This window comes from Spermophilus citellus, assembly GCF_964194105.1.
Source record: "Spermophilus citellus genome assembly, chromosome: 9".
Taxonomy (NCBI): Eukaryota; Metazoa; Chordata; class Mammalia; order Rodentia; family Sciuridae; genus Spermophilus; species Spermophilus citellus.
The window spans coordinates 12,326,562-12,347,955 of NC_138191.1; the positions used below are offsets into that span (position 1 = coordinate 12,326,562).

Sequence of the window (21,394 nt, forward strand, 5' to 3'; positions counted from 1 at the left end):
CCCAGTTGGGCCAAGCAGAACAATGGAGCACAGTATCAGCTTCACTCTAGGTACTCTCCTCCAGGAGAGGAAGTCCTGGCCACGGAAGGGTCTGGAATGATCATCTTAAATCCAGAAGCTCTGCTCTGAATTGAGAACCAGGAAGGGGCAGCATAGGGAGGCAATACAGGCCTCAAGGAATTGGCACCAGTGTGCTAGGAGGTAGGATTTTGAGGCCATTTTCCATTATGTACAAAGAAGGAGCCTAGGGACCCTGAAAGATCTAATATCTCCCACTCCCAACAAAAAGAAGCTTTGACAAACCAAGTTTTTATTTCCAGAAACATCTGGTTGATACAAACACACAGAAACACAATCTCACAGAAGAGCTAGGAAGCCCTCCAACACTCTGCCTGATTTCAGCATATAGCTAAGACCACACACACACACACACACACACACACACACGCTCAGCAAAGAACCAAGACAAATAATCCGTGCACATCCTCACAGCTCTACAGATATCTTTAAAGAGTCTGTCCAGTTGTTCCAGCTGAGGGAAGAGTGATGGCTTGCACAGAAAGTTCTAGCCTTCTTTTCTTTCAATCAGTGGTTTTAAGTCTTCGCTCCAAGTCCCCTGAAAGTTCACTCTGCCCTCCCACTTTCCTATAGACACAGTGTCAGTCTGCTTGTGTTCAGAAGGAAGATTTAGCGAGGAGGATCCCAGTGGCACTTTTCGTGGGAAGATAGAAGAATGGGCTCCAGAGATGGAAGAGAACGTCGTCACCAAACAACCATTTCAGCTTCTCTGCTCTCCAGATCCCACTCCAGAACAGCTGGCACCAGTCCTCCTTATGGCAGGAGAGAGCCTAGGAATTAGGCTCAAGATCCTTATTCAAAGGCCATTACAGTAAGGCCAGGTAGTGATTTTGAATTCCTGGAAGCCATGCCACTCTTGCTGTCTACTTAGCGAGGGAGATCAACAGAGGCATGCCCAGAATTCTTGCCTGCTCCCTGCTAGGACAGGGAATTAAAATTTACACAAGTCTCAGGCCACTCAACAGTGGTCGGAAAGGTAGGGAGGATAGAAAAGAGAAAGGGGCACGTAGCTGACATTATTACAATCACATTCTAAGGAAGATAAAAGTGGGGTGTCCTGTGGGGTCTAGAAGACAAATAAGGCATCCTGTGAAACTAGACACTAGGGACCAGAGTCTGGCAGCACCTGAGTGGGGCAAGCACAGAGGACAGGAGATGAGCCAGGGCAGGTCACACCAGGAATGACGAAGTCTGTTTGAATTCCCCCTAGGGAAATAAAGAATCCGGTCAACTCAATAGTCTTCTGTAGCTAATAAATCCCCAGACACGTAAACACAGGCTAGGGACCCCTCCCCTCCCCAGGGCAGGCATACTCACTTCACTTCTAGCAGTAGGCTGGCTGTAAATCACCTTCTTACTTGAAGTCCTGTGGACAAGCCAGAAGGTAGAGATGCTCAGTCCCCTAGGTGCTCATTAACCTCTCCGTGCCAATTTTAGAGGCCAGAATTGAGACTTTGCAGAAGCACAGAGTACTTGGTAGGGAGGTGTAGGCAGAGGGAGAAAGGACAAGCCCAGGGTGAACAGGGATAGAAATACAGTTGTCAGGCTGGGGATGTAGCTCAGGGGTGCAACACTTGCCTAGCATGCATAAGGCCCTGGGTTCGATGCCCAGGAAAGAGAAAAGAAAGGAAGGAAGGAGGGGGGCAAAAGGCAAGGAAGAAAGAAGGAAAAAGAAATCTAAAATCTAATTATCTTCCCTCCGAGAGGTGGTCACCTCTACCTCCAACCCATCCCCCAGACACATCTCGGCTTCAAACCACAAGCATCCTTTTTCTTTTCTTTTTTTTTAAAGAGAGAGTGAGAGAGGAGAGAGAGAGAGGAGAGAGAGAAAGAGAGAGAGAGAGAGAGAGAGAGAGAGAATTTTTTAATATTTATATTTTAGTTCTCGGTGAACACAACATCTTTGTTGGTATGTAGTGCTGAGAATCGAACCCGGGCCGCACGCATGCCAGGTGAACGCGCTACCGCTTAAGCCACATCCCCAGCCCAAGCATCCTTTTCTTAATCTCGGAGGAACCCTGGGACAGCACTCACTCACCCTTTCTTTGTTCCTGAAAGAGAAAAAAGGAGATCATGAGTATTAGCAAGATAGAATACAGCACGGCATAGGAAGGTGGGGGACTGGCACCCAACACTTGATCTAGGTTAGGTAAATAATCTATGCTCCGAAGGGGAGAGCCCCAGCACACACGGGTGTAGTATCAGGGTCTGAATTTCATCAGTACCCACAAACTGTGCCCTGGACTGGGGACAGTGCAAAGGAGAATCTCTGAAAGCAAATACTTACTGTCAAAGTATCCTCGGCTATAGGCAAACCAGATGCCAAAAATTAAGACTCCAAGGAGAATCAGTGTCACAAGGACAGCTGCTACAATGCCTCCCACGTTCAGTTCCACTGTGACATATAAAGGAGAGGTCAGGCACATGGACATTCAATCATGACAGTGACAAGGCTGCCAATGGCAGGATGCAGAGCAGCCTAGATCTGAGCTCAAGCCCTGCCACGTTCTCACTCACCAGCTTCCATGCGTACAGCTTCTGACTTCATGGGTGTCCCATACCCATTCTGTGCCTGACAACTGTATTCTCCAGTATCAGAGCCCGTCACAGGATCAAAGACCTAGAGGGAAGAAAATAAATTGGCTTGTTGCACCTTCCCCCCACTACTCCCCAGTATTGGGGATTGAGCCCAGGGGCACTCTACCACTGAGCTACATCCCTAGCCTTTTTTATTTTCTTTTGAGATACGGTCTCACTAAGCTGCCCAAGCTGAGATCTTCCTGCCTCAGCCTCCGGAGCAGCTGGGATTACAGGAGTGCACCACCATGTCCAGCTGGCTTCCTACTTAAAGAAATCAAGTACTGATCTTTTATGTCTTCTGATCCAAACTTCAAGTTCACCTTGTTACTTATTCCTCCTTCCCACTATCAACAGTTCTGTAATAGTGCCCTCTCTGCACATCTTCATTCCCACCCTATGCATACCAACTCCCCTGACTTCTGATTCAGAGTATAGGAAGAATTGATGAAGGCCCGGTTGTTCTTGGGATCTGTAGGCATCTGTATCCCATCCTTGAACCAGATGTATTCAGAGGGCGGTGAACCATCTTGCTCTGAGCAGGTCAGTACTGCCCGGTTTCCAATGGTAGCAGAGGAGGGAATGTTGACTGTAGGCTTAGATGGAGGCACTGGGAGGGAGAGAAGGAAAAAAGGCATTGAAATTTGTTACAGAGGCGCACACATGTAATCCCAGCAACTCGGAAGACTGAGGCAGGAGGATCAAGTTCAAGGTCAGCCTCATCAACTTTGCAAGACCCTGTCTCAAAGTAAAAAAATTTTAAAAAGGAGGGGGGATGCTGGGGATATGGCTCAGTAGTTTAGCACACCAGGACTCAATCCCCATTATCACCATAAAAAATAATAAAGAAAGAAAAGAAATTATGCATATCCAAGCCAGGCATGGTGACACATGCCTACAATCCCAGGGGAGGCTGAGGCAGGAGGATTGCAAGGTCAAAGCCTGCCTCAGCAAAAGTGAGAGCTAAGCAACTCAGTGAGACCCTGGTCTCTAAATAAAATTCAAAATTGGGTGAGGATGTCTTTTTTTTTTTTTTGGTGGTGCTGAGGACTGAACCCAGGGCCTTATTATGTATGTGAGGCAAACACTCTACCAAGTGAGCCATTTCCAGCCCCTTTTTTCTCTCCCTTGTCCTGTGTGGGCTATGAATTTTGGGTTTCCCTTGCATGAAATGTGCTGGCTGAGAAATATGGAGAAAAATTACACGACACAGAAACAATTTTGAAAAACAAGGGTGAGGCAGCTCTATGACCTTAGAGGTCCAGCTTTCACACTGGAAGGAAAGAGAGCAAAGAGCCCGCATTTGCTTTATTTATACAAGGGGGATTCAAAGGATTTCAGTGGAATGTTCTTTTGCCAAATAAGGTAGGAGGGCTGTGGCCCAATGGGTAATGCCCAAGTACAAAGCTACAGAGCAGCCTCTCTAGCTGGGTGAAGACTGAGGTCACCTCGTGCTTTGCTAAAAGCCACAAAATGACTTGCAATGCCAGACCAAAATCTCCTTGAGGCCGAGTAGAGACTATTCAAATAGTCAGGCATGGCCCCCATAGGATGTGGCTTAGTGGTCGAGGGTCCCTGATTTCAATCCCCAGTACCCAAAAAAGGGGGGGAGGGGGCTAGGGATGTGGCTCAGTGGTTAAGAGCCCCAGTACCAAAAAAGAAAAAAGAAAAGAAATTATACTGAATCCAAGTTAGGAATGGACGATCCAAAAAAAGTGGGGGGAAGGCACTGAACACAAGGCTGGCTACCTGAGTATAATTAATAGATCATAATGACACCCCCATCCAATTAGCTATAGCTGCCCTCAATTATGCCCTGGTTTCCACCTAACCCCTCATCCCTCCCCTTGTCAGCATAATGACTCTGAATACCCCTAACCACAGGCCTCTCACAATCTTAGAGTCTGCTAGAGGTTAAGGAAGCATTAATTCCAGGCCCTCGTGGAAGACACATACCAATCACAATAAGCTGGATGCTGGCCTCCCCATAATTGTTGCCACCTTCCTCAGAGACCATACATGTATACATCCCATTGTCTTTCCGGGTCACAGATTGGAAGGTGATGCCAGATGGTGAGAAGGTAACACGGTCCTCATAGGAAGCTACCAGGAGAAGGGAACAGAGGCAGACAGAGTGAACAGAAGCTAAGAGAAGCTGATACACAAGGTACACAGGCACCTTCTTCTTCCTGAAAGAGGAATGGGAAGGCCTCGGAGATGGGCCCCAGGGTGGGCCCCACCCGTGGAATCCAGGCCAGGGCCAACTGTTCCACAACCTCAGTAATCAGGAAGGAGGTGGAACAACTCACCTGTGATCTTGTTGTTATAGCAAACCAGACTGGTGGTGTCACCCTGAACAAACTTCCACTCCACACGGGGAGAAGAGAAGCCAGAGTAGGAGCAGGGCAACTTGACCGCTGCAAGACAGAATCAAAATGAGAGGAGGAGGGAGTATCAACATGTGGAAGGTAGGTAACAACCCCCAACCACAGTCTGGGCTACATGTTCTCCTGGCCCCTGGGGATCTGATACCTGTTCATATTTACACCCTCCCTGCCCACCCTCCACAGCCCAGCCCCACTCACGGTTATTCTCAGGAACTCGAATTTCCGGTTCAGATATGTGTACTGTACCCTTGCCCAGCACCAGGGGACCTGAGAAGGAAAGAAACAGGCCCCATCAGAAAGGGAGAGAACACCATGGAGAGGGAAGAACAGACCCAGTTGATGGGGCTGAGTTCCTCCCAGCTTAGCTCAAAAATCCTTTGACCAATTTCCCAAATATCTTCTTTCAATATATGTGTATATATGTGTATGTGTGCGAGTGTTTATAGGCCAATACTTCTTCTATCAATGGAAATAAAGCATTTCTTTCAAATGCAATTTCTTTCTTTGAATGGTTCCCTCTGGAACTCCCCATAATATAATTAAATTCCTACTAGTCCAAGGGCAGCTTCCAGAATGACATTTCATGGTTCAGAGAAAGCTCCTCCACAAAGGATCGCAGCCACTTGTCAAGACAATCCTGGAAGGAAGCCAGCAAGCTGGAGGCGAGGTAGGGAGGGGTAGGGAGGAGCAATAATGAGGATAATAATAATACTTGACATTTGTAGAGCATTGGGTGCTTTTAAAGTGTTTTCAGATATATTGCCATCGTTTGATCCTTGAAATAAGCATGATATATGGGCAGGACAAGTACTATTATTCCAATTTTACATAAGGAACTGAGAGATTACAAGAAACGTGCCTAAGATCACACAGCCCATGCTGAGATGGAGCTGGGGCTAGATCTGGGCTCACAGGACCTCCTTAGAACCTCCTACTAATCAAATGGAGAAAGAAAAGGTGGTATGGGATGCAGGTGGAAGAAGTAAGGAATAAGGAAGCTAATAATCCATGGGGGGAGGCGGTCAGGTTCACAAAAGGGGCACAAATTGCCACTTCTACAATGACCGTCATTCACATTTTCAAAGCTCAAATTTACCAACTATGCCTTAGAGCTCTGTCTTCTTAGATAAATTCATAACAATGTGCAATGCAAGCATATCTTTTAAATTCAAATAAATCTTTCTTTATCTTTGTACATTCTTGCCAGGTACTGACATGTGATCCCAGTGACTAGGAAGAATGAGGCAGGAAGATTGCAAGTTCAAGGCTAGCCTGGGTAACTAAGTAAGACTCTGTCTCAAAATAAAAAATAAAAACAGCTCAGTGGGGTAAAGTGCCCCTGGGTTCAATTCCCAGTATATTAAAGAAAAGAAAAAGAAAGGAATGAAGGACTTATTGCCCCAGCTGCTGGGAGTGCTGCCAAAAGAAGACTCCGAGCCTTTGAGAATAGCCAGAACACAGCCTTGTCCAACCTGCCTCTTACCATAGAGGCAGGGGCAGCGTAAAGCCCTGGTTCTATCACCCAAATCCCCAACCCGAGGCATTACTGATGTCTTGCTCCAAAGCTCCCTGTGGAGTAGACTGAAGCCTCCTTGAAACTACAACAAAACTCAATTTCTCCTCTGTCCAATTTTGCTTCCTTCCCTTCCTTTCCATAGGTGTGGATCCTAAGAGCACTCCCTAATAAATGCCTTGAATGATAATTGATATCTCAGAGTCAGCTTCCTGGGAACCCAACCTGTGACACCACCCAAATAACAAGCAGCATCTAATTAAACTAAAACCTAGCCTCTGAAATAGACACACACACATTCACACACATACTCACACACATAAATCACAATATATGAATTTGATGGTTATTCCTGTCACTTCTGACTTTGGCTAAAGTTCTTATTTGAGCCCACTGAGGTCAACAGATCTAAAACACATTTAGGAATCACACCACACATTTACACAAATATATTGGGCTACAGGCATATTCTGCTTCTCCTCCTTACTCCTGATTGCCATTACCTGCTCTGGGCTTTTCGTCTGTTAAAAATACACAGAGTAGCTGTGTGCAATGGCACACACCTGTAATCCCTGCAACTTAGGAAACCAAAGCAAGTGGATCATGAGTTCAAGGCCAGCCTCAGCAACTTGGCAAGATACTAAGCAATTTATTGAGCCCCTGTCTCAAAATAAAAACAAAAAGGGCCCATTCAGGAGGCTGAGGGAGGAGGATTAGAAGTTCAAGGCCAGCCTGATCCTGGGCAATTTAGCAAGATGTCTCAAAATTTAAAAATAAAATAAAAATGGATGGGAATACAGCTCAGTGGCAGAGTGCTTCTCTAGCATGTGCAAGAATTTGGGTTCAATTCCTAGTAGCAAAACAAAACAAGCTGAGGATATAGCTCTGTAGTAGAGGGCTTGTCCTCTCTGTGTGAGACACTGATTCCTAGTACAAGGGAGTTGGGGACTGACAGGGTCCTTCACCTCAATGTTCACTCACCTTCCTCTGATGTAAGATTGCCTGTCTACTGTGGACCAACTGTGTCAATGTCTAATGTGCCTGCCTATCATTCAAGTCAAGCCCAGTCTTACCACCATGCCTTTTCTATTCGCTTCTCATTCTTGAACATGCCTCTAAAACTAGACTGCCTGTGTTCAAATCCCACTCTGTTACTAAATGACCTGTGCAAGCCACTTAGCCACTTTGAGCCTCAGTTTGCCCATCTGTAAAATGGGGATAATAACAGTTTCTACATCAAAGGATCGTAGAGAGGGTTAAACAAGCGAATACAAATAAACTTAGAACGATGTCTCACCAACAGGAAGTTCCAAATATGTATTATTATCATCATCTAATCTATAGGACCTTCCATATGTACTTCTCTCTAACTTAAAAGTTTTCCATATATATAGTTGTTGATGGACCTTTATTCTATTTATTTATTTATTTGTATGTGGTGTTAAGAATCGAACCCAATGACTCACACATGCCAGGCAAGTGCTCTACCACTGAGCCTCAACCCAGCCCCTTTCAAAGTTTTCTTTAGCAAAACCTAAGAATAAATAATAAACAGCAACTGAAAAGTTTTTATGTGTTAACCTGCTATATCATCAGCAAGGATAGGGATTCTTCTTCAAGGAATCCCATCTAGATCAAGACAGCCTATTTTCCTGCCTATTCTCCTCATCTATTTTATATTTTACCTGGTTTCACCAAAGCTCCCCTCTTGCACTTAACCTTGGACCTATTTTTGCCACACTGTACACACACATACAAATGTCCCACTGATGCTGTGGTAAACCAAGACAGAGGGAAACTTCATCCATTCCATTGTGAAGCTTAATTTATTCTTAGGTTCACAATGAGAAAAGCCACAAAGTTAAAGGCATCAATAGATTCTTGGCATGCTTAAGTTTAGGGTCCATGTATAGAAAATCCATCTTTCATTCCACTGCCAGTTGAAAAGCTAACAGTTACGGAGCACTTAGTATATGCCAGGAACTGTTGTAAGCACAGGACATTTACTACCATTTAATCCTTTCAACAACCTTCAGAAGTGGGTAAGGGTATTATTATTGCCCCTATATCCTACATGTGGAAATGAAAGCCCAGAGCAGTTAAACTTGCTGAAGGCCAAACAGTGAGTGGTAGTGCAGATTCAAACCAATGCAACCCAGTTGCAAAGACTATGCTATACTATATTACACAACTTGCCTAACAATGCAAATCTGACACTTGCCTCATCCTTTAGTAGTAGTAGTAGTAGAACCCAAGGGCACACTACCACTGAGCTATATCCCCAGTCTCTTTTATTTTTCATTTTGAGACAGAATTTTGCTAAGTTGCCCATGTTAACTTCAAACTTGCAATCTTCCTGTATCAACCTCCACAAGTCACTGGGATTGTAGGTGTGCACCACTACTTACACCCAGCTTGCTTCAAGTTTTTGATGATTCCACACTGCCTATATTATAAAATCCAAATTTTTCTGCACTCTAAGAAAGTTCCAGCACTACTTGCCCCGTGATAAGCTTATCACTTTCCTCATCCACTCTGCAGCTATGCTTTGCCTTCTAGCAATACAAAACCACTTACACTTCCCAGCAAAGATTGGGCTGTTCTGCAACCTCTCTGCTTTTGCTCATGCTATTTCTGCTATGTGGAATGCCCTTCTCTCCTCTTCATCTGGCTGGCACCTACTCATCCACTTTATTTTCTGAGAAATGATCTACCACACACCAATCCTCCCCATAGTCAGCTTACAGCCTTTCCTGGGCTTTCATTATACCATGCAAAACGCTGTCAAAGCACTTCCCACATTTATTGTGACATCATCTGTGTACACATTTCTCCCCTACCAGACAGTAAACCCCAGAGAGCAGAGACCAGACGTTATTTATTATTCTGAGTACTCTTAACATAATTCCTTGTACAAGATGACGTTCAATAAATGTTTGCTGAACACTAGTTACTGAGCATTTAGAAATTAGGTCCTAGCAGATCATCAACTGTGACATCTACTTGTTAAGGTTGATCTGCAAGGATAAATTCAATTTTCAAACTGGCAGATAGAGTATGACCAAATTAAGAGGGGGAAATGCTTAATTCTGGGCCAAAGCTTTTAAAACTTAATTCTAGCATAGTTTTTGTTTTTCTAGTACTAGGGATTAAACTCAAGGGCAGTTTACCACTAAGCTACACCTCCAATCCTTTTTATTTATTTTGAGGCAGTGTCTCACTAAATTGCTAAAGCTGGCCTAGAATTTGGCAGTCATCCTGTCTCAGGCTCCCAAGTGGCCGATATTACAGGCATGTTCCACCGCACCCAGCCTTGCATAAGTTTTTTTTTTTTTTTAACTATCCAGTTTTCAAAATATGAAGGCTCTATTAGACCTTTTTTAAGAAGTAGTTTTATATCTTAAATCATTTTAAAAGTGTTTTTAGGGTAGGCATGGTGGCACATGCCTGTAATCCCAGCTACTCAGAAGGCTGAGGAAGGAGGATTTCAAGTTTCAGGTCAATATCAGCAACTTAGCCAGACCCTGTCTGGGGATGCAGCACAGTGGTAAAACATCCCTGGGTTCAATTCCCATTGCCAAAAATAAATATTTTAAAAGTGTTTTAAATTTGCTTTACCACTTATGAACAAAATCAAAGTTCTCTGCATATGGGCAATTTCCACTTGCTATTATAATGGTAAAGGTTGGTTCCTGCATCCAAGTTGGTTGTGCTTAGACACCTACAGACCCTGCAGAGAAAGTGTGCAGAGCCAAAAGTGTCAAGAGGTCTTCTAATGCAAGGTCTAAGGCAGCAAAAGGTGGGAAGAACTCCTGTGATTGGCACCTCAACAAGGACTGTTACAAATCGATGGAAAGGGAAAGGGTGGAAATTAGGAGAGGGCTGGGGGATCCACAAAGAACTCAGGGTAGAAAGTTAGTGCCACTTGGCCACATAAGGTCAAACCAGCGCCAGCAAAAACAGTTCATCATGCTCAGTGACTTGGGATTTCAAAACACAAATGAGAACTCCTGCCCTCCTACCCTCACTTAAAAGTAAGTGGGGAAAAGAAGTGAATCCATTTCAAACATTTTCACTGTTTTCATGACCAGAAAAGGAACCCCAAAACTCAAGTAAACCCAAATCAACTGAAAAGGAGACCCCTGGCCAGAACATTACTCGCTTTTTTTTTTGTACTGGGAGTTGAACCTGGGGCACCTGACCACTGAACTACACCCCCAGCCCTTTTTATTTGTTTGTTTTTGTTGTTGTTTGTTTGTGTTTTTGAGAAAGAGTCTGGATAAATCAAAGAGTTTGACTAAATCAATTAAGCTGACCTCAAACTTGTAATTCTACTTCCTCAGCCTCCTGAGTTGTTGGTATTATGGGCATGCACCAAACGCCCTGTGGAACATTGCTCTTAAAAATAAAAATAAAAAAAAATACTTTTACAGGGGTAAACTTCAAAATTGCATATGATTATTAGGGACTGAATTGTTTCCCTTAAATTCTTATGTTGAAGTCCTAACCCCCAATACTTCAAAAATATGATTATTTGGAGATAGAGTCATTTAAAGAGGTAATTCAGTTAAAATGAGGCCACTAGGGCATACCCCAATCTAATCTAACTGGTGTCCTTATCAGAAGAGGAGGTTAGAGACAACTGGAATATGTGCTTGCCTAGAGGGATGACCACATGAAGGACAACAAAAGAGGGGACCATCTGGAAATCAAGGAGAAAGATCTCAGAGGAAACCAATCCTACCAATACTTTTAGTCTCAGAACTGTAAGAAAAGTCACTTTTGTTAAGCCACCAGCGGGTGGTCTTTTGCTACAGCAGCCCTAGCAGACTAATGCAAGGGTCTGAGCTCTGTACCATCAGTGGACCTTCCGATGGAGTCACCAGTGTCACAGCCTTGATTTAAGAAGGCATGATGGGGCTGGGGATGTGGCTCAAGCTGTAGCGCGCTCGCCTGGCATGCGTGCGGCCCGGGTTCGATCCTCAGCACCACATACCAACAAAGATGTTGTGAAGATGTTGTGTCCGCCGAGAACTAAAAAATAAATATTAAAAATTCTCTCTCCTCTCTCTCTCTCTCTCTCCTCTCTCACTCTCTCTTTAAAAAAAAAAAAAAAAAAAAAGAAGGCATGATGAAGCTAAGCATGGCGGCCCTCACCTGTAATCCCAGTGACTCTGGAGACTGAGACAGGAGGATCACAAGTTTCAGGCCAGGCTGGGCAACTGTCTCAAAGTAAAAAATAAAAAGTACTGGGGATATAGCTCAGTGGTAATGTTAATACAGAGCCCAAAATGTCCCCACCCCCCTTCAATTTCTTGCACCAAAACAAAAAACAAAAAAACTGTAAGAATACACTCCAAACAGACTAGGGTTGTGGCTCAGCAGTAGAGCACTTGCCTAAGCAAGTGCAGGGCTCTAAGTTCAATCCTCAGCACCACATAAAAATAAATAAAGGTATTGTGTCCAACTACAACTAAAAACTAAAAATAAATATTTAAAAAAAATACTCGCCAAACAATTGATAGTACATAGTATCTGAGAGATGAGAACAGAGGCAGCTTTTATATTCTATGTTCTATATTTCTGTCATAAGCAAGAATATAATTTAGAGAAAAGGGGAATAGGAAAAAAGAATTCAAAAAAAAAAAAGGAAGTCAGCCAGGCTCAGAGGTACAAGTCTGTCATCTCAGCTATCTGGGAGGCTGAGGAAAGTTCAAGCCCAGCCTGGACAACTTAGTAAGATCCTGTCTCAAAATAAGAAAATAAGAGTTTGGGGATGAGTACCCCGGGTTCAATTCCCAGCACCACAAAAAAAGAAAAAAAAAAAAATCTGAGAGATCACAAGAAGGAACAAAGTCATAAAGGAGAGGCAAACGAATGGCCAAAAGGGGAGAGGGATGTAGCTTAGTGGCAGAGCATTTGCCCAGCATGCATAAGGCCCTGGGTTCAATGCATAGTATCAGAGACAGAGAGAGAGAGAGAGAGAGAGAGAGAAAGGAAATAACAGAAAATATCCCAATAGTGGTATACCAGGAAGCAAATATTCAAATAAACTTAAAAATTTATTTGTGAAATGAGGTAGCAGATAAGCAAGAAATGTGAGATCACTACACCATCAAGATCCTGGAGCATGAATGTGTGTCTGATAAATTTCAAGGAGAAAAAGGGCAGAAGGAAACCAGAATACAGGTAGCCTGAAGACTCTATGATTGAGAACAGGAAAGTAGGCGGATAAAACAGCACAAGGGTAGGAGAATGTGAAAGAGAAAGGGAGTTGAAAGAGGAGAGGAGGTGGATCAAAATAAGCACAAAACAGTAACAGAGAAATCAATCCCTACAGGTTTTTATAAGAGACTTGTTTTCAGAGCCAGGCACAGGGGCACACACCTATAATCCCAGCTACTTGGGAGGTTAAGGCAAGAGGATCACAAATACAAGGCCAGTCTGGGCAATTTAGCAAGAATTCTGTCTCAAAAAAAAAAAAAAAAAAAAAATTAAAGGGATGGGGATGTGGATGTGGCTCAGAAGTAGAATGTTCACAAGTTAAATCCCCAGCACTACAAAAAAAGAGATGGGGGTGGCAGGAGTGTGTTGGTAGTGTTTACCACTCCTTATCCTTGGGGGATACATTCCAAGACATTCCATGGATGCCTGAAGACATGAATAGGACTGAATTCCATATATACTGTTTTTTCCTGTACATACATACTTACGATAGTTTATTTTATAAATTAGAAACAAAAAAAGATTAATAATAACTCAAAATAAAATAGAGGAATTATAATAATATACTATAATTAAAAAATTTGAAATTTGTGAATTGTTTCTGGAATTTTCCATTTAATATTTTCAAACTGAAATGTAATCCAAGGTACTAGGGAGGTTGAAGCAAGAAAATCACAAGTCTGAGGCCAGACTCAGCAACTTAATTGAGATCCTGTCTAAAAATAAGAAATAAATAGGGATTTAGCTCAGTGGTAAAGTACTCTAGATTTAACTTACAGTACAAAAAAAAAAAAAAAGTGTGAAATCAAGGTTATAAGAGACTACTATATAAATCTGTAGTGTTGCTATAATTCTTAGAAATCACTATAAACAATAATAAACAATATAATAATATAATAAACAATAATAAAACTTTGTACTTTTAAAAATGTTCATGATTATCTATATATTTATCTCCTCTTAAATGTTTTTCTTTCTTTGTGACCAAGGTAGAGTCTAACTTCCTTCCCCTTGAATCTGAACAGGGTCCTGTGACTGCCAAGAGTAACGTCAGGAGTGAAATACAGTGATATATTAAGCCCTCATATTAAAAATAGTGCTTCATATGCAGTTTCTCGTTAAATTCTCACAAAACTATTATGATCCCATTTTACAGATAAGAAAACTGAGACTTAAAAACAGTTGCCTCAATTCACATGGCTACAAATAGTAAGGTAGGAGTCTTGACTTAAGTCTGCTCAACTCTGAGGCTCCAGAACTATTTTGCTACACTGCATTTTCACTGGGCAAGCAAGGAAATCCCATCCATTTTCAAGGTCCTGTTCAAATATCCCTTGAACCATATGCCTTTCCACAATCAAAATTAATCTCTTTTCCCAATTTCTAAGAAAATAGCGTAGGAAACTAATCAAAGGTAAGTGTAAAGATTAATACACATGGACAATTTAATGTTATTTAGTATAGCAAAGAAGGAAAAGTATCTGTATGCCCCACAAAAGGTGAATAGTTAAATAATTTTTTAAAATTTCCTGGTACTGGGGATTCATGGCCACTCTACCACTGAGCTACATCCCCAGCCTTTTTTCTTTTTCCTTTTGAGACAGCATCACACTAAACTCCTCAAACTGGGCTAGAACTTTCAATCCTCCTGCCTCAGTCTCCTGAGCTGCTGGGATTACAGGCATAAAGTATGGGTATATAACATTAATTCATATTAGCTTAAAATGAAACACCAGTAATAAGTGTTTAACTCTAGGTAATATAATTTCATGTGGTTATATCTTCTCCATGGTCCTCTTTATTTTCCCATTTTCCTACGGGAATATGTATTACTGTTATATATATATATATATTTTTAAGTGCTGGAGTTGTAGCCCAGTGGTACCTCTGGGTTCAATCCCCTAATCCCCAGTACTGGGTTCTGGGTTGGGGGAACCTCTTTAAAAAGTTACTCCCTTCTCTTTATGCTCTGGTGACAGCCCCTGCTACACTCTGCTCTGTATTCTTAGTCCATGTGCCTGAACTTCCCTGGAAACAGATAAGATCTTTTGCACCCTCCCCAGCTCCTATCTCTGTGCTTGCCTAGGGGAAATGCTACCTGAAGTGCTCAGAAGCACTGTTGGAATGAGAAGGTGGTCATAAATGTTGGAGACCTCTGGACACTGAACAGATGCCGTCAACAAGGATGACTTATACATGGCAAGTCCAAGCCACAATAGAAATGCTACTTCCGTCCACTGTTTTACAAGGAAACCCTTTGTTTCCTCCATGTACCTATTAATTATTAGAATGTTCCTCAACTTGCTTCTGTGCCATAAGTGTGTTTGTATTAACAAAAAAAGAAAGAATGAATGAAAGAAAGAAGAAAAGTAAGGAATGAATAGAAGGGAAACTAGCCAGCCAATTTCTCTAAGAATGCATCTAAAGTTCCCATCTAGGTTGAGTCTCAGAGGACTCTTCAGCTGTAAAGGAGCTAAAGCACCTTAAAGAAACCACCAGCTATGGTGTACCCACAGTTTACTTAATATATGCTGTTACTAACGCCTCCAGCCCCCTTAGATCTTCTTGAAGCAGGTGTTATACGCCCCCCCATCGCTAGCTAGTACAATGCTCACAACACAGTAAACATCAATGTTTGTTGGATTAACAAATACATTTGACACTGCAACACAATTTGAACCTGGACCTAGGGCTTCCATCCCAGCGTGCCCTTTCCTCCCTCCCACTAAACCCAGAGAGGCTGAACTAACTCCTGTAAGAACCAGCCATCCCAGTAAAAACCAGGGGGAACCCCCGGCCAGGGAAGACCCACAACTGGAAGACCCACAACTGGAAGGCTCTTCCTGAGGTTGGAGTGGAACAGATAAGGAATGCCGGGGCAAAGGAAGGCTCTGTGACTCCAACACAGGCTATACTTGGCTGCACTTTCAGTGACATCGATGAGCTGGCTCAGCCCCCTGAGGATGGCAGAAAGTGGCAAAGGCAGTGGATGACGGGAGAGCTTTCACTCTATCACTCCCTTTTGCCCTCTCTCCGCAGATCTTCCAGTTCTACCTGCTTAGCTCCACCTCCCCCCACCTCCATCTCCCATTGCAAGGGAAGGTCACGCCTGCCAGCCCAGGACTCACTCCAGGGGCCTGGCATCAAACTTCCTGTCAACCAGCTGCTTCCTCCGGTCCCACCCCCACACTGCGAAACAAATAACACAAGCTGGACTTTAGACAGAAACCCTGCTTATCTGGGAGTCCCAGGCAGATGGACTCTGGGTTTTCAATGCCTGGAAAACCCCAGTATACATCCACTCACACTGCTTCCCACAACTGCTTCATAACACTGAAACCTCTTCCTCAATTACATTTGTCCTAGTCATCCAGGTCTTTCCGGAGGCTCTGAAAAGGAAGCGGGTTTGAGTTTGGAGATCCCCAGGGGTCTCTCCTCAAAACCAACAGATGTGAAAAATAAGACCCATCATTTCCTAACCTATCACACAGAATGCATGCAGCCCTTCCATCTATTTCTAGGAGGGGATCAGCCATTTCTATGTCCACAGAAGAGAGCCTTGAACTCCAGCTGACTGTGGGGAGGGAGTGGGGTGAATACTCATAGTCAAGACCACAATCCCTATAAAAGCAGTGTGAAAAACCTACAGGATATACTAAGTAAAAAAAAGCAAGATGCAATTGTACATACTGTACACTTCTTCCTGTGTAAACAAAGGGAGAAAAAATATATATATATTTACATACATATATCTGCATAATAAAGACACTGGAAAGATACACAAGAAACTTGAGGGGGGTGGGTTATGAGATGAATAAGAACAGTGGGAAATGAGATGCCCTACCTCTTTGATACCATTTGAATCTCAAACCCCAATCAACTAATCCATTCTAAATAATTTTGTTTATTTATTTTATTTTTATTGTGCAGTACCAGGGATTGAATTCAGGGGTGCCTTACCACTGAGCTACATCCCCAGCCCTGCCTCCCTTTTTTGAGACAGGGTCTTGCTAAATTGCTGAGGCTGACTTTGAACATGCAATCCTTGCCTCAGTGTCCCAAGTCACTGGGATTACTGGTATGTGCCACTATGCCCACTAAGCTGCCATTACATCCGCAGCTTTAAATAATTTTTAAAATCATAGTATCTCTACCTCTTACTAGGCTGGAGACCCCAGACAAGCCCTAATCACAAAGGAGATGAAAAGAAACATCAAAGGTAAAAGCATTCCAGAACCAAGAAAAACTAACATGCTAGAATCATACCATCACTCATTTCCTACTTCCAACTGAAATTACTCACTAGTTTCTAGTTTGAAGAAACAATTCTTTCCTTAGAGTAGAGGGAGGGGAAAGTAGGAATGACTCACTGATCTACAGTTAAGTCTGCCCCTGAATAGTAAGAAACAAGTGTTTACAAGAGCTTGAGTCAGAAACATCAGCAGGAAGAGCAAAGACTTGGAGATTGACCCTGACCCAGACCCAGACCAGCAGTTCCACCCACCTGGAACACCTCAGTGAGAACCTCACACTGGAATAAGGGGGAGGAGGGGTCAGAATTCCATCCCAGGTTTACTTTCCTCCAGGTGATCACATCAAAAGTTGACATATTCACTGGCCATCATCACCCTGCTAAGCTGAAACTCATCTCCTGCCTGGGAGATAGCCTAACCTTTTCTAAGTACAGGTTCTCTAGGGAAGTGGGAAACCATTACTATGGGTAACCAATTTTACTCTTCCCAAGCCCAGGTCTCCCAGTGTGTCTCCAGATCCCTACTCCAGCAGGGTCAGGCCTTCCATTCCACCAGGTTCCCCAAGCCAATCTTAGGACTTCACTCGACTCCTACCTGCTGTTTTGGGTTTTTGTTTGTTTTTAGTTGACACAAACCTTTATTTTATTTATATGTGGTGCTGAGGATGGAACCCAGCACCTCATACATGCTAGGCAAGTGCTCTACAACTGAACCACAACCCCAGTCCCCTCTCCCTGCTGTTTTGCCCTTTCTTATTCCTTCCGGATGGCAGAGCCCACTGTGAGGAACAGCCCTGGGGGAGGGGAGAACACAGGAGTAACCAAACACCCAGGAGAGCAGCAGACCAGAAGCCCAAGAAAGAGCCCCTACTTTTTCCCCCCCCTGGGGGTTAAACCCAGGGCACTATACTATGAAGCCACATTCCCAGCCCTTTTTTATTTTGAGACAGGGTCTTGCTAAGCTGCTTAGGGTCTTGCTGAGTTGCTGAGGCCAGTCTGGAACTTGTGATCCTCCTACCTTAGCCTTTCCAGTTGCTGGGATTACAGGCATTTGCCACTGCACCTGGCCATTCTCAGTCGATTATTTATTTATTTATTTATTTATTTATTTTAATTGTGAGACAGGATCTAGCTCAGTTGCCCAGGCTGACCTCAAACTTACAATTAATCTGCCTTAGCCTCCTGAGTCACTGGGATTGCAGATATGCCCAGTCCCCACCCACCTACACACCCCACCCCCACCCCCACCCCCAGTACTGGAGATTGAACCCAAGGGCATTCTACTGCAGAGCTGTATCCCCAGCCCTTTTTACTTTATTTTAATACAGGGCTTCACTATGCCCAGGCTGGTCTCAAACTTGCAAGCCTCCCAAGTCACTGGGGTTACAGGTGCACACCACCATTCCCAACCGAAAAAGCCCTTGTTTTCTGACTCTTGCCATTTGAAATCTCCCTGCTTCCTTTGAATGCTGTCCCCAGCATTCTTTCCTCCTCACAAAACCCAAAGGGCATAACAGCCACTCAACCATAATCCCTTCATGTTCAAGTAATATAGCTGTTATCCCCAGTGATCCTCATGATGAGGACAGGACACATATTACTCCTTTTTACAGATGAGAAGACTGAGCTACTAGCCTAAGGTCATAAACAAGGGAGAGGAGGAAATCAAGGCAGAAAACCCAGATGGGGTGACCTGGCTCTCATTTCCATCCTCATTTGCACTAACCAAATCACTTCCCTTGCCCTGGTCTACCTTGATTGAAGAGTTGCAAGGTCCATTGTCCAGTGGGTTACTTCCCAGGACCCACTGCCTATCAAGCTAATACAACATCACCCGGGCTCCTTTCGAATCACTGTTACCTATTCCCAGAAGGCACTCTCAGCCAAAATAGTGCTATCAATCCTTTCAGTGATGATTGTGGACTATCCTAAATAATATAGGAAATTAGGGGGAGAGAAAAGGAAGGAAAGAGCTCCAGGAAACTTATAAGCCTAACAACTACTGTCAGTCACTATATTTGTAATGTCACTGACAAAAACTGTTACCAATAGTCACCGCCCCAGAAGAAGCTTCTGGATTTGATTTGTACCTGTACAGTTCAAGAGCTGGCAAAGACTTAGCCGGGCAAAGAAGCACACGCCTGTAATACCAGCGGCTGGGTAGGCTGAGACAGGAGGATTGAGAGTTCAAAGCCAGCCTCAGCAAAAGCAAGAAGCTAAGCAACTCAGTGAGACCCTATTTCTAAATAAAATTCAAACTAGGGCTGGGGATGTGGCTCAGTAGTTGAGTGCCTCTTGTTTAATCCCTGGCACACAGGCATCACTAACATTTCTAAGATATGGGCAGATATAAAATAGGAGAGGGGAAGGAAATTGAAGAAAAATGGAAATGGATGAGTAGAATGAAAGAGAGAAGTGAGCCAGGAATAGTGCCACACATCTGTAACCCCAGTGGCTTGGGAGACTGGGGCAGGAGAATCTCAAGTTCAAAGCCAGCCTCAGTAACTCAGCAAGGCCCTCAGTAACTTAGCTAGACCCTGTTTCAAAATAAAAAATAAAAAGGGCTGGATGTGACTCAGTGGTTAAGCACCCATGGGTTCAATCCCCAGGATCACAGAGAGAAAGAGAGAGAAGACAAGGAAGAACCTAGTGGCAATGAAATGTTAAAAGGTAAGTAAGACAGTAGATTTTCAAGCAAAATCCCAGACAGTTCTTGGGCCATAGGATGCCTAAAATGTTGGATCCAGGAGTGGAATAAAGAGAAGCAAGTTAGGAGGCTTTGGTTCCATTCCCATTTTCCACCCCTCATCAACCTGAAAAAATCATTTCCTGTCTTTTTAGACCCATTTCCTTATTTGCACAATGGAGAGAATTAAAATTGCCTCTAGTCCATTCCACCCTAAGGGTTTATATTTTTGTGATAAGGGATAAAGGAATGGGTCTATCCATCTGGAGCAGAAAATATATTCTAAGCAAAATAATCACCTTTATGACATCAGTACCGATTTTACTAGTTGGTTTCTTTTACACTTCCTAAAACATGAATCTTGGAGGTAAACAGACTCATACAGAACAAATACTGACATAATCACCCACAAGTATATGCACAGACACACAGACATAAGCATGCCAAAGGCCCCGAGATGATCCCCAGCACTGCATTAAAAAAAAAAAAAAAATCAGACAGATAAACATACAGGTGCTGACACAGGTTCACTATGGTACAAACCACCAACTACACACTCACCCCCACACCAGCACACCTAGAGACAGAGGCCTGCCCCAGCAAGTGAGCCTCATTGTTCTTCAGGAAAGGGAGTTTACAAAGGAAACAAAAACTCATACCCGGCCAGAGGGCGGGCAAAGTTCTGGCTCTCTGAGAAGCCAGCCAACCAAAGACACATCCTCCCCCTGGGAATAGTCACTCAGTCAACATTTATTAAGGATTCCTTCGTAGTTATTCCAGAAAGGGATTCTGAACCGTGCTGTGTAAAATTTCAGATTTCAGTTTCATTTCCTGTTCAGACTCTGCACCCACTTTTCCCAGAGCATGGAATCCAAGGATTAGGAAGCGCTAGAAACCCCCTTCTGCAAAATGCAGGAAAGGAGACTATCACCCCACCCACCCCCATTAGCTTCCTTTGAAGGCCCTTAGGGAGCCAAGCGAATCAGGAGGTTAGACGTTCATGGCTTCTCTTGGTCCTTCGTGGATGTTGGAGAGAGGATGGCCCTTACCAGGTGCGTGTGGAAGGGGATGGCCGGGTAGATGTAGATGAATGTGGGAAGGGTGCTCCCCCCCCCCGCCTTCCCGGCTGCCCTCGCCACGAGGTGAGGGCTGGGAAAAGTGGTGCCAGGCTACCCGGTTATTTTTGGTGTGTGGGGGAAAGGGCAGCTCCTTCCCACAGTGTAAGGGGAGGGGTCACAATCCTCCGAGGTGAGAGAAGGAAGCCAGCCACTCTCAGGAGGCGGGGGATGGGGAAAGAGAGGGTGGAAGAGAACTAGGAGGGTGAGGCAAATTAGGTTTCTGAACTCCACCCCTCCCCGCAAGCAAGAGGCGTGGGGAACACCTACCCCCAACCTCTGGCCGACCCACCAATTCCTCCCGAAACTCTGGGAACTTACACAGGATCGCCGTTGTAAAGAGAAGCAATTGTTTTCCCCCGGCTTTCGCCTTTGTCCCCATCACGATTAGAATCCCAACACGACGGCAGCAGCAAGAGCCCCGGGAACGCACAGCTCTGGGATCCGCAGCTCAGGGAAAAACTCCGGCCGCCAGGTTGAGCCCCGCCCGGCCCTGCCCTCCACACCAGATTGGCCGGCGCCCCGCCCCTGCACATTCTGATTGGTGAAGAGAGCCGCCGC

At 44.1% G+C, this 21,394-nt stretch overlaps 1 protein-coding gene across 1 annotated transcript; it reads right to left on the minus strand.

Moving 5' to 3' along the window:
• Positions 1-293: 293 nt before the first annotated feature.
• F11R (F11 receptor) lies at positions 294-21,345 on the minus strand. Its single transcript, XM_081308606.1, has 10 exons — positions 21,155-21,345; positions 5,241-5,309; positions 4,965-5,072; positions 4,612-4,758; positions 3,063-3,265; positions 2,596-2,698; positions 2,366-2,473; positions 2,117-2,129; positions 1,396-1,444; positions 294-1,284 (listed from the first exon to the last, which is right to left on the minus strand). The coding sequence occupies exons 1-10, from the start codon at positions 21,213-21,215 to the stop codon at positions 1,249-1,251; spliced, it is 897 nt and encodes a 298-aa protein (XP_081164732.1). The 5' UTR covers positions 21,216-21,345; the 3' UTR covers positions 294-1,248.
• Positions 21,346-21,394: the final 49 nt, after the last annotated feature.

What these genes read in the sequence shown, in the direction of transcription:
- F11R (XM_081308606.1), bottom strand. Translation starts at nt 21,215, where the DNA reads ATGGGGACAAAGGCGAAAGCCGGGGGAAAACAATTGCTTCTCTTTACA. An exon ending in CTTTACAACGGCGATCCTGT is followed by an intron (nt 5,310 to 21,154) that starts GTAAGTTCCCAG and finishes TTTCCTTCTCAG; the next exon opens with GTCCCCTGGTGCTGGGCAAG. An exon ending in CATCCAGCTTATTGTGATTG is followed by an intron (nt 3,266 to 4,611) that starts GTATGTGTCTTC and finishes TCTCCCTCCCAG; the next exon opens with TGCCTCCATCTAAGCCTACA.